This window comes from Lagenorhynchus albirostris, chromosome 17 (genome assembly GCF_949774975.1).
Source record: "Lagenorhynchus albirostris chromosome 17, mLagAlb1.1, whole genome shotgun sequence".
In the NCBI taxonomy this organism is placed as follows: Eukaryota; Metazoa; Chordata; class Mammalia; order Artiodactyla; family Delphinidae; genus Lagenorhynchus; species Lagenorhynchus albirostris.
Genome location: NC_083111.1, coordinates 71,801,548 through 71,815,190, shown reverse-complemented (window position 1 = coordinate 71,815,190; position 13,643 = coordinate 71,801,548). Strand labels below are relative to the sequence as shown.

General features: G+C 41.9%; 1 protein-coding gene across 6 annotated transcripts in view; it reads left to right on the top strand.

Moving 5' to 3' along the window:
- The window catches only part of ASAP1 (ArfGAP with SH3 domain, ankyrin repeat and PH domain 1), a 348,560-nt gene that overhangs the window by 222,914 nt on the left and 112,003 nt on the right, over positions 1-13,643 (top strand). For all 6 annotated transcript variants that reach the window (XM_060128595.1, XM_060128596.1, XM_060128594.1 and 3 more), the window contains one exon: positions 4,233-4,378. In XM_060128595.1, coding sequence (XP_059984578.1) covers positions 4,233-4,378 — 146 coding nt within the window. The remainder of the gene's footprint in view (positions 1-4,232; positions 4,379-13,643) is intronic.

The window sequence follows — 13,643 nt, the reverse complement described above, 5'->3', positions numbered from 1 at the left end:
TAATAGGTCATAATCTATTAATTTAATAATATAGCTAAAGATTTATAAATTTTTTTTTTTTAGTTGCGGTACGCGGGCCTCTCACTGTTGTGGCCTCTCCCATTGCGGAGCACAGGCTCTGGACGCGCAGGCTCAGCGGCCATGGCTCACGGGCCCAGCCGCTCTGCAGCATGTGGGATCTTCCCGGACCAGGGCACAAACCCGCGTCCCCTGCATCGGCAGGCGGACTCTCAACCACTGCGCCACCAGGGAAGCCCTATTTTGTTCTTTTATTAGAACTAAAAAGAGTCACCTCGCTCTTACTGCCTTACACTTTGCAACAGTACCCTGAATGCCAGAAATTCCCTACAAATATTGGAAGAGCGTGAGTCTCCATTGTGAATGGGTCAGATTTCTCTCTCACCCTATTTTTTTATTTCCTTTTATTCCATCTCTGTCTTCGCCAGCTTCCCCAGCCCCTACTTTACCAGCTCCCTGAAGTCATCTAGCACTTGGGCGTAGCAAGCATGTTAAAACGGCTCATCTTCCCCCCCCCCCCCCCCGTGCGGTGCGCTCCCAGCCAGAGCCCTTTATCTCCACCTCCTCCCCTAACATTCCCTTCACATTGCTTACTCTGCTCTGTAATCTGTCCCTGCCTTCTGCCTCTGCCTCCGCCTCCGCCAGGGGCCTCTCCTTGCCCTCCGTGCCTTTGAAGACCTGCTTGGTAAACCCTTAATTTTGTACAAAGGGATGCGTGTAGTTATATAATCTGTCGGGTGAATTGTCACTGTTACCTTTGTAACGCAGTATGTAAGAAAAGACTTAAAACGTGAGACGTATGCCCCTATGTTGTTTGATATTAAACGCATCTCTATATTATAACTAATCATGGGTATAGAGGTAATATTAGCTGATCTCTTAGGCGCACGTGCCACATGCCGGGCACGAGCACCTGATGTTTAACTCCCATCATTTCTCCCCTCAAGAGAATTAGTAGTAGTATTCCAAGATACAGCTCACTAAATTAGCTGCCATATTTTAAAACAGGCGACTACACTAGGAAATTTTATACATGTGTGTATATATAAACGTGATTAATACATATACACACACACTCTTACGTGTGTGCATATGGTTCTTCAGTTGTGGAATTGGCAAAACATACAGCACACATGATCTAGCCTGTACGTATCCAGTCTCACCTTTTGCCTCTCTCTCACCACATTTTAGGTTTCATCTGCCCCACAAGCGTACTTCTTCCCTTGCAGAGTTCTGGTGAAGGTTAAATATGATATTGTGAAAAGCATTTGGGTCAGAGAAGGTTCTCAGCCAACTTCCTGTGGCCTCTCTCCCTGCCTTGGCCAAGTCCATCTTATTTTCTGATGAGTCTGTCGTCCCTCATAAAAGGAGAGCTTCTCGTAGTACTTTCTAACCCTACGTGGAAATCCAAATTGAGGATAGTGGTTGTGTCTGGGGAAGGAGGGAAGAGACTGGGATTGGGTAGCAGGTGGGAGAGAGAGGACACACTCTGCAGTATTTTATTTCTTAACTGGCCAGTGGGTACATGGGTGTTTTATTAACTAAAGATTTTGATGTATCATTTGAAATATTTTATAACTTCAAGCAAACGAACACAAAGCCTACCACTTAGGTTTTACCTCCGAGACCCTTCCCTCGAAAGCAGTTGAAATGAACAGGCAGCTGAACCCCTTTTTCGCTGGCCTCCAGAAGCAGGAAAGGGTGGCAGGTGGAGTGGGGTTCTCCGGGGCAGGGTGAGGCCCTTTGGCCTGAGACAGAAGGTATCAGGGTGGGTCCAGCTTATGAGGGACATCAAAGGTGTGCATCCTGCCTGTGCAGCTGATGTGGCCTTTCTTTTGTGTTTCTCTGAGCCGCTTCTCAGAGTGAACCTGGGCGGTAACCGGAGCTGCATTTTTATCTTTTTTAATATCTCAGCCTGAAATGCCGACATCCACTGTAGGCACCATGCATTTTTAATGTGGCAATAATTAGAAGGTTGCTAGGGCCTCATTTCATTTCATTGGATGCTGTGACACTTGTTACCTTCGTCGTATTTCGATTTCTTCCTGGGACGTTCCCCAGTCCAGGCTCATACCGTTGCTCCCATGCAGTTATTGAGGGTGTGTTTGAGAGTGCAGTATTTTTAAATTATTTGTTGTTCAATTACTGAACAACCTAGGAGACTTAAGAAGTGAATGTTTCTTAAATTCCTGAAAGGGAAGTCGACGAATCCAAGTCAGCAGCTCAGTAAAGCTAGCTTCATAAGCCGAGCTCACTGAAACACATGCAGTGGTGTTTGTTGTGTGAGGATGCAGAGGTGAGCCAGAGGGGACCCCTGCTTCTCATGGTCTGGTGGCAGGGAAAGAGCTGTACTTACACAAATGTATGATGTAGTGGAAAATACTGCAGTAGAGGTACAGAGAATTATGGGCAAAGAAAGATTATTGCCAACTAAGGGAAGGCTTTGAAAAGGAAGAGCTGTTGTGTGAATTAAGCCCTTAAAGGTATGATTTTGATAGATACTTTTTTGTTCATTTATTTGTTTAATAAATATCCTACACCTACTATGGGCCTCTGTGTAAATTCATGCTTCCCTGTACTCCACCACAAAGGAAGAGAGCCGTGCACAGCTGAGCACGGGCATCTGAGATGCTGCCACGTGAAGGTGGTACACACCACCTCCACTCGTATTTCCTTGGTCAGCGCCTTGTTACTTCAGGATGTGGGGATGTGCACTATCCCTTGCCATAAGCCTGCAGGGGTTGGGAACCTGGATAGCCATGATGAATAGCAGTGTCTGCCCCGAGAGTCACGAGATGAGATGCACAGTTTACCAGGATCACACTGGGTGCTGTACTGGAAACGGCCTGTAGGGGAGCAAGAGCTGCAACAGGAACTTTTGCAGGAAGGTTTGCAGTGATGGAGGCAAGAGATGATGTTGGATAAGATTGATAGTCATGTGGGTGGTGAGCCGTCAGATTTCAGTAATATTTTTAAAGGTAAAGGCCAGTGGATTGCATCTGGGGTATGAGAAGGGAAAATCAGGTATGACTTGATGGGTTTCAGCCTGAACAACTATAAGAATGTATTTGCCAGTAACCCACGGAGATATGGAGGCACTGTAGAAAAAAGAGAGTTGGGACAGAACATCAGGGTTTGTTTTTAGCAAGTTAAGATTGAGCACTAGGAGATACTGAACAGGCACTTGATATATGTCTGTATTCAGGGTTGGATCTGGGCTGGGAATATCAGTTTGGGAGTTGTCAGCTAATAGAAATTACTTAAAGCCATAAGATTAGGTGAGATCCCATGAGAGTGGGCGTCAGTATAGAAGAATAAAGGCCCAAAGACTTGAGGCCAGGGAGATGAAGAACCAGCAAAGACGATGATGGAGAGGAACAGCCATGAGGTGGGAAGAGTCAAGAGAGTGTGATATCCTGGAAGCCAAGTAGAGAAAGTGTTTTGAGGAAGGAATTATTGTTACTTATGGAGCATTCACTCTATTGAGAAACCTTTGTATATTTTTTATCAACTCATCAGCACCACAGTCTTGTAAATATTGGTCTCCATCTCATAGATCAGAAAACCAGAGCTCAGAATGGGGAAATTTATCCACAGATATTGTATTGATACCTTTCATGTGCCAGCTAGGATAATAGCCACGGAAGTTAAGAAACTTAAGGTAGCAAAAAGCTCACAGGTAGTGAAACCAATCTTGAACTCTAGATCTGTCTGATCTACACCTGCACATTTTGCATCAAGAGATGATGTGTGAAAAAGCATTGTATGAATGCTGTTCCTCGGACCTGGGTCTTAGACAAAATTAAAGGAAATTAGGATTAATTGCAGCGAAAGAAACATGTTAGAACACATGGATTTTTCTTCTGCATTCCAAGGTTGATTTTTCTAAGGAGAATTTTCTCCTTGTTTCCTGACGATCATAGTTTTTTAATTGCTTGAAAATGTGGTGATAATTTGACCCCTCAATGTTTGGTGAGTCTGTGGATTAGTTGGGATATAAATGAACTCAGTGCTCTGATAGAAAAAGTGGAAACCGCCTTTGATAGAGTGAGTGAGACCACTCAGCGCACTGCTAACCACCTTGTAGACACGTTCAATAAAGAATTGATGGAGTTTCTTTGCTTTCCTTTTGAGAGTTTCTAGTGATCGATGTTCAGAGTAACTTGTCATTGTGGCAAATAGTAGCTCAGACTCCTTTTTCTTCTTCTTTTCAGATCATGTACAAAATGAAGAAAACTATGCACAAGTTCTTGATAAGTTTGGGAGTAATTTTTTAAGTCGAGACAACCCAGATCTTGGCACCGCTTTTGTCAAGTTTTCTACTCTTACAAAGGAACTATCCACACTGCTGAAAAATCTGGTAAGCCATTTCATAAAATATATATATTTTTTAATTACAGCCTGATCAAGGTATAGTAAGATCACAAAGAGAACAATATAATAGTCTTCTCCCAACACTTGATCCTGAGGGCAAAAAATAAAAATAAAAGTCTTTTTAGTCCTCGGTATGGAGTCACATTTAAGGAAACTGTCACTGTGAAGTGCCTAGAGTTTGTACCTCCGGCCCAGCTGATAGCAGGGTAGGTTTTTTGAATCTGAGAGAAACTTGTTAACCTGAATTCTTTTCCACATTCTCCCATTGTTTTGCTTTTGTGTTTGTTTAGATAAGTTTTAGTAACTCTTGCATTTTAATTAGTTGAAAGAGTAATTAGTTGAAAGTTTGATGATTTTTTTTGTTTCAGACATACATGTCACCCTTCACTTGTGTGAAGACCAGCATGCATTTTGGTCGCTGATTTACAAATAATTAACCTCTCCCAACTCCCCATATCCTTTTAACACCCTCCCAAGAAAAAAGATTTTAAGATTTGGGGACTCTGTGGTTTCAGAAGTAGATGATGACAAGAAGAATCCCTAAAAATCTGAGACACTGGAGCTGCTGACCTAGGAGCAGACGCAGATGGAGGTGGGGGGACCCATTGGGCAGGCAGTGTTGTCTGGGTGTCCCCAAATTGTGCCCACTGCCCTCCCTCACCCTCACGCTGCGTTCATGTCAAGAAGGGTTCGTTCCGTGTGGCACAGCTATACCACACTTGTGTGTGAGTTAATTTAATCAAGTCTCTCTTCCCCTAAGTCCCAAGAGATGGGAGCAGTGGGAGGTTGAAAGATGCCAAAGGAAAAGTATATCATACTTCTGTAGGCTCCTTCCTGAAAGAGAGGAGTGTTCCTCCTCTTCCTCTCGCCAGTCTCAGCATTGCATCTTTGCCTCCTTTAAAGATCCAGAACTCAAGCTTAAGATGTCTTGACCCTGGGTCAGTTACTCATATCAAACAGGCGTCTGTGGTCTTTCGTGAGACTCGTGTCACAAATCTCCTTGGTACAAATGGCTGTCTTCCAGATGTGAACGCACCCTATTGGAAAATAGAGACTACCTTTCTATAGTAAATTAACCTGGTTATTTGACCAATCAGAATATTCTTTTTTTTTCTTATCCCACTAGATAAATATATGTATGTGTCTGTCTCCCTGACAATTTAATTCTGTTTGATAGTTTATGCCACTGAATTAGTCTTACACAGTGACAGCTAATCTTAAAGAAAATAAAGGCTGAAAATAGAAATATGTCTTCTTTTCAGAAATTTGAGAAAGGATGGTATTTAACTTAGGGCCTATGTATTCCTACACTTTGGGGTTTATTTGACAAACCCATGATATTTCTGTAAATCTTAGATTATGTGAATCTCTTTGATTCAGATGAGGCCTCCCATTTCTCCTTCCTCTGGGTGCTGCCTGCCTTTTTGTGGGTGGCATTGCTCAGAGGTACTATGGTGGGAAGAAAAGAAGTGAAAGAAGATTCTGACAGTTCGCTTCGGTAATAACTGGTAAACGGCTACTAGTGAGGGAGGACGTTCTGTTTTCCCTGAGATGGGCGTTTTCACAGGAATATCTTGCTAACCTTTAGTTTCCAGGAGACCAAATGTATGTGGCTTAAGTCAGTAGCCATTACTTCCACGTTTCCTGGGCCAGTCCATTTCCACACTTCCCTACCCTGTAGGTTCCTTCCGTGTGTAGGGATTCATGTGTGGATTTCATGCCGTCCACACGAGTCAGTGGCCATTCAAGCGCCAGTCGTTGTCTGCGTTTGCTTAGCTCTGTATGGAACTGCAGAAACAACTGTAGCTACAGAACTGATAACTACGGAAACAGCTGGTAGTCACTGAACGCTCTGAGGGACCTGGCAGTGTGCTTGTGTGGATTTATCATTCAACAGTTCACAACAGATTCACAATTCACAACAGTTCACAACAGCCCTGTGGTGGGTTTACCTTTAACCAGGATGTGCGCACTGAGGCACACTGAGATTATGTCTGTGACTTGTTCGGGCGTGCTGTCGGTAAGGAGGTGTGAGCCCAGCATTCCGTCGCTGCATCCATCGTCTTTCCCAGCCTACTCTGCACTGCCTGGCACCTCGGCTCTGGTTGTCTTCTTTCCCTAAACATACCCCAAGCTGCAGGCCTCCTCCTTCTAAGAAAGAAAGAAAAGAAATTGCTGGAAGATTTCATCAATTAATTTAAAAAACAAAACCATTTTCCCTTAAAAGAAGGTGGTGGCAGGGAGTCCCCTGGTGGCCTAGTTGGTTAGGATTCTGGGCTTTCACTGCCGTGGCCTGGGTTCAGTCCCTGGTTGGGCACCTGAGATACCGCAAGCCGTGCGGCCCGGCCAAGAAAAGAGAAGGTGGTGGCATTTCCAGTGAGGGAGCAGGTTAGAAGAATCAGTGTGTATTGTAGCTGGTTACTAAGGGAACACTCTTCTGATTGAATAAAGTCAGTCCCAGGAGTTCGTAAGACCCGACAACAGCCAGCAGCTTACTGCTTCCCTTTTCATGTTTTGCCAGGAAAGAGCAAACCAGGAAGATTCACGGGGTCACGCCCCAGAGCAGAGGGCAGAGAGGAAGCCCATCCCCTCGGGCAGGGAGGGGTTTCTGAGTCAGTTGGAGGCAGGGGCAAGGGTGTTAACTATAAAGGAAGAACCCAAGGGAGTTCCTTTGTGTTGACGGAACAGTTCTCTGTCTTGACTGTGGTATAGCTGTACCATATCTATACATGTGGTAAAATGTCATAGAAATATACACAGAGACATACCAAGTTAGTAGCAGTATGAATCTGAAACCATATAAATTAACTTTAAGGATTTGGAAACTGTCAAGCTCACGGTGACAGAGGTTTTCCAAAATTTTAACTTTTCTCTGAAAGTTCCAGTTTTATCATTAGCAACAAATATTGTCACTTGTTCACCTTGTAGTGATGAGTAATTCATTTTCAAGAAAATGTTTGCCAAATACCCAGGTCTCAGTACCACAGAGGTCAGTCACTCTTTCAAGGAAAAAAGTGGTGTTCCAGTAGAAAACTAACAAAACCAGCCAGTCCAACTTGCAACTTGAAAAACTGCATACATGTGCTCTCTCAAGATAAGCATCTATTTTGGCATGCCTTGGAAGTTCTTTACTTCCTGTGCATCGTATTTCATCAAAGAGAATATTAAAAAGATATACTCAAGGGTTGATAGGTAATAAAATCAGTCATTTCTACTTTCATGGTGGACATTCTTAAATGAAGATAGCCTTTTATTTTATTTTATTTTTTTACTGCAAGAGCATGACCATGAGGAAGAGAGTGACTACAGTTTGTGGCAATACCTTGCATCACACTAAGGCACCAGCAGTTTTACCTTCATTATTTTTGCACTATCAGTGCAAGTGTCAAGACAGTGAAAAGGTCAGCTAAAACTTCTTAGTAGTATTATGAAAATACTTTCGACCTTGGGGACTTGAGAACCACTGTCATCAGAAATCAAAGGCTTTGTTATGTCCTTTGACATAAGGACTGAGTGACATAAGATTAACTTCGCCTAACTTATAAGCATGAATTTCCTCCCTGGAAGAATGGGGGAAAAGTACCTCCCTTCCTACCCTGTTGCTTATGTGAGAATCAGATCCTGTGACCCATGTGAGAAACATTATAAACTGCAGATTCCTTGAGCCACGCACAGTGGATTGTTACCATATTAGTAAACTACATTAATATTAATACCACTGTGGCATTAATGGCCACTGCAGGGACTTTATGTATTTTTTTCTGATTATAAAATGAAACACCTACCTAGTTGGGAAATTTTAGAATTCAAAGAGAAAATTGCAGGTTCTCTTTTATATCCTTCTTACCCTGAGAGAGCCTTCATTGATGTTTCGGGTTTGTCTTTCTGGTCCTCTTTTTCTGCACTTTTCCCCTCACATAGATGAAATCACATGTCCTAAGCAACTTTGTGTTTCTGTGGATTTCACTTAGTGTCAGCATTAGAGCATATGCACTTTTCCTGGTTGGGACAAAGTTATTCACTAGAAGTTCCAGAGAATGTGACTTTCCAAAGAGCCCCCTCTGATAGAGCCCTCATCCCTGGCAGTTCAGCCTCGTCCCTTCCCTGTTGTGAGAGCCAGTGCTGAGATATCTGCTTGCTGTCAGCACCTGGGAATCTAGGTACTGGGGCAGGAATAGGATCGGGGACTTGCCTGTCCAGTGGGAACTACCCAAGTACATACAGGAAGGTCTTTTGTTTCTTTCTTTCGTGTTCTTTCTACCACTGTGGGCTTCTGACGTCTCAAAGTAAAAATAAGAAGTTCCATAAAACAGTGACTTTTAACAGGATAACTTTGCCATTTATGTATTTTTCTGAGTTAAGTCTAAATCATCCAAGATTACAGAGATAGAGAACAGGGGTTGGAGGCAGGGGCAAGGGTGTTAACTATAAAGGAAGAACCCAAGGGAGTTCCTTTGTGTTGACGGAACAGTTCTCTGTCTTGACTGTGGTATAGCTGTACCATATCTATACATGTGGTAAAATGTCATAGAAATATACACAGAGACATACCAAAAAATAAGTGCGTGCAAAAACTGGTGAAATTCAAGTAAGGCCTGGAGCCTGGTTGATCATCTTGTGCCAATGTTGATTTCCGGGTTTTGATAATGTGGTTTATAGCACACGAAACATATTACTCTTGAGAGAAGTGGGTCGATGGGTACAAGGAAGCTCTCTGTACTATTTCTGCAACTTTTTGTGAGTCTATAATTTTTTTTAATAATAAGGTTAATAAAAATAAATTATCAGATTCTAGTCAGGGAGAGAAAGTTGGAAAAAGTCTTTAATAATATAGCTATTGTTGGGGAATGTCTTTAATAATATAGCTATTGTTATATAACAGTTTCAGAATATAACAAATGCACAGACCAAAAACCAAACTCTCACCTCTACTATTCCTTTAGACCACTTCCTACTTCCTCTTAACTGTTGCAGGTTTTCTAAACCAGTCTTTCTCTGTCTTTTGAATTTTTACCTCTAGTTAAAGACCTCTGTGTGGTCACTATTCTCAAAAGGTGATTAGCTGTTTCCTCCCAGAAGTGAATCCGTTCATCATGTTTGAATATGTCTGGGGAATGCTGCCTTTTAGGGGTGAGAGGCCAGAGAAATGTGGACGTGATCTATTTTGCTGATGTTTTTAATATGTTTCTGGCAAGGTTTTAAGCGTGTGGGCTTTCTGTGAAGTATCTTTTGTAGGTTTAGTTCATAATCTGCTTAGTAGATAGTAGCATTTTAAAAAAATGTTAGAAATATTTCTTTAGTTGATGTACCAGTCTCTCTGGACTCGTCCTTCCTTCAGTTCAAAGATGCCTTCGTAATCAGTCAGCTCCAGACACAGCAAATGATTTGTTGTTGCTGGAGCATTGGCTGTTTCTTGCTTCCGTGCCATTATACATTTGGTTCCTTCTACTTACAAATGCCCTTTAGTTAATGTATTAATGATTAAGCCTTCCTTGTAAGAAAAGAAAAAAAAAGAAGAAAAACAGGGTGATCTTGAATTTTAGCTGTTTCTAAATATTTTTATTTGATTAAATATATAGTACCAAAATTATGTTCAGTCTTTTTTTTCTTTTTCCTTTTTGTTAACTATTACAAGGAAAGCAGTAAAGTCATTACTTGCTAAACAGTGCTGGGTCTGCTCTACACCCCAGTGTCAGGCCATCATCCTGTGATCCTGACGAAGAAGTTAGGATCCATTCCATTTAATTATCAAACCACAAAAATGGGACGGGAAAGGAGTAGATTGAAATAGATTCTCAGTGGGCACAGGAAAACCGTTTAAACCATACCCTAAGAGCCTCAATGTAGCAGCAGTTTTAGAAATATATGTGAAAGCTGTTTTGAAATAGTAGGTGCCCAGGAGGATTCCAGTCCAGCCGGGACTCTCTGTGCCTCTGCTTCCTTCTCTTCCCTAGGCCTTTGGACAATGCTGTAGCTTGCGTAAGAGCCTGCACCTCCTCTAGCAGTTAGAGGGCAGATATTGCTTCAGAGCTGTTTCAGCAAAGCCGAGATTTCTCCAGCTGCGTACCATTTCCTGTTTGCAGTCTCTGACTGCAGGCTATTGTGGTTTAAGTTAAGGATTGTTTTTTAATTTTTCTTCTTTTTTTCCCCTTCAAATGAGAATGGTTGGAAATGTGCAAATTGGCTCTAGGTTTGTAGCAAACAGATTATTTCTCCAGTTCTTCTTTGAAACGTGGAAAAGTGCTGAAAGCCTGGGTCTCCTCAGTAGTAAACTGGTAGCCCCTGGGTTCTCTGGGTTATATGATACGTTTTTAAAACCTCATCATTTTGCAAAATGGTAATCCGTAATTGGAAGGTTTCACCTTTTGATCTGCCAGCCATCCCCTTATGTCCTGACATGCTTCATTGCCAATTAGTAGTGTAGGACATTTCATGGAATGAGATCTGTCCATATGAATGGGAGGATGGGTAAGAAGGAGAAGGTTTTCTTTTTCCTTTCTGTTATAAAAGTTGTATGTGTTTACTAGAAAAATTTCAGAAATTTTAAATAAAGATCATTACATAATTCTAACTTCTGTGAATACTAATATTATAGTTTGTCCTTTGAAACAGTTTCATAGATTTATACACAGAGACACTGATAATTTATACACTAACACACACACACACATTGTGTGTGTGTGTGTGTGTGTGTGTGTGTGTGTGTAACATCCAACTCCACAGTCTCTTATCCAGAACCCTTGGGGTTAGATGTTTTTCAAAATCCAGAACTTTATAGATTCCAGAAGGTTGACAGGGTGCATATGCCATATATTATGCAATGCCCCCTAGTGACTTCTCAGGTGAATAGTTACATGAAGTGGGATAAGTGAGGAGTCCCACCTCAATTCAAGTCCAAGCTAACCAAGTGAATTCAGGTCAGGTCAGGTTTTGCCACCAAATCAGTTTTGTTTTTTTAAACAAGCTTGTGTTATACATATATTTTGAAGACTTGTTTTTATTTATTTAATTTAACATCTTTATTGGAGTATAATTGCTTTACAATGGTGTGTTAGTTTCTGCTTTATAACAAAGTGAATCAGCTATACATATAGATATATATCCCCATATCTCTTCCCTCTTGCGTCTCCCTCCCTCCCACCCTTCCTATCCCACCCCTCTAGGTGGTCACAAAGCACCGAGCTGATCTCCCTGTGCTATGCGGCTGCTTCCCACTAGCTATCTACCTTACGTTTCGTAGTGTATATATGCATGACTTAGTTATTTTATAACTGGAAGTTTGTATCTTTAACCCCCTTCACCCATTTTGCCCACCCCCTATCCGCAAGCTCTAGCAACCACCAATATCTTCTCCGTATCTATGAGTTTGCTGGTTTTAATTTTTTTAGATTCCACATGTAAGTGGGATCATATGGTATTTGTCTTTCTCTGTCTGACTTATCTCACTTAGCATAATGCCTTCAAGGTCTACCCATGTTGTTGCAAATGGAAAGATTTCGTTTTTTGTGTGTGCTGAATAATATTCCACTATCTGTCTATCTGCCACATTTTCTTTATCCATTGATCCACTGATGGACACTTAGGTTGCTTCCATGTCTTGGCTATTATATATAATTCTGCAGTGAACGTGGGCGTGCGTATGTCTTTTCCAGTTAGTGTTCTGTTTTGTTTTGTTTTGTTTTTTAACATCTCTATTGGAGTATAATTGCTTTACATGCAGGCTTGTTTATAAAGCTTGTTAGCTCTCCATGACCATACAAATAAAATTGCAGAATCACTTTAACAGGCTACATAGTATTTCACTGTATAACTAAACCATAATTCCCTTATAGGATTTGAATTGTACATTCATTAGTACAGGTGTACCTTGTCTTAAATACATTCAATATACAGAAATCCTGGTATCCCCAGGCCAAATTTTAACATGTTTTGTTTTTCCTTTTTTTTTTCTTCTTTTAAGGATTGACATTAAAAGTGTTTTAAATAGGAAGTTCAAATAATGCATTTGAAATAGGATTGATTTTCATCTTGTGAGTTTTACTTGCAGTGAATAACACTTTTCATTTAAAATGTGTGTGATTGTGGTTATGTGGCTGTCAGGTGTTAACTCCACTTGAAACAGACTCACAGAACAGCATTTTGATGCTTGAAAGACTTAACGTTTTTAGAGCTGTGGATCTGTGAGAGAAGACGGAAGGAAAAGGAGAAGAGGAAAGGGGGAGAAAGAAATTAGCGCTTGTTGGAGGAGGGAGTCTCACTAGCCGGAGAAGAGGACTAAGTGTGGAGGAGGGAGTCTCTGGTTGGTGCTGGCTGCTTTAGGATGCCCCTAACAGTTGCTTATCAGTATCTCTTTTAAACAAAAATGGACCTGATCTTATCCTCAGAGCCTTCAGGCAGGTAAAGTTTTCATAATTTTTATGGTTAATGTTTACTATACAAATAGTAATGACAATGAGTGTTTTGTGGTGTGCCGGCTACATGCCGGGCGCTGTTTTAATCGCTTTGCTTGTTGTATTAGCTAGGATAGGCGAGGATGTGCTGCAGTAATAAATTAACCCCCGCGTCTCCATGGCTTAACATAGTAAAGGTTTATTTCCTCCTCCTGTCCCATGTCTATGGAGGGGGTCTGCTCTGTAGTAACAGTGTGATTCAGAGACCAAGGCAGAGGGAGGCTCCTCTGTTTCAGCAAGGTTGGCTGTGCAGAGGACAAGAGAAACTGTAGAATCAGATGAAGACGTGTCACAGCTTTCCCTGATAGATTAGTTCTTTGGTTTAAACTGTGTTCCTGGCCCCATTTGCAGGGGCCCAGGAGGTGGAAGGGAACAAATGGAGTATTTGGTGAGCAGTACTCTTTCTGCCTCATCTATATATAGCCTCCTTCACTGCTCACATCAGCCCTACCAGGTAGCAGCCATAGTTATCCCTGTTCAGCAGCTGAGAAAATCAAGTCGCAGGGCGCTCAGTGGATACTGGAGCCAGCATGCAAACCCGGGCAGTTCACTCCACAGTCCACACTTTCAAGCAGTGCCCTGGACTGCCTGCCTCTCAAAGGATGTGGACCTCCTTTTATGGATATAACATAAAGTTTACTTTTAACTTATTTAAGTAAAAAGTATAGATTTAAAGAACGGCAAGTGGGACTTCCCTGGTGGCGCAGTGGTTAAGAATCCGCCTGCCAATGCAGGGGACATGGGTTCAATAACCTGGTCCGGGAAGATCCCACATGTCACGGAGCAGCTAAGACCACGCGC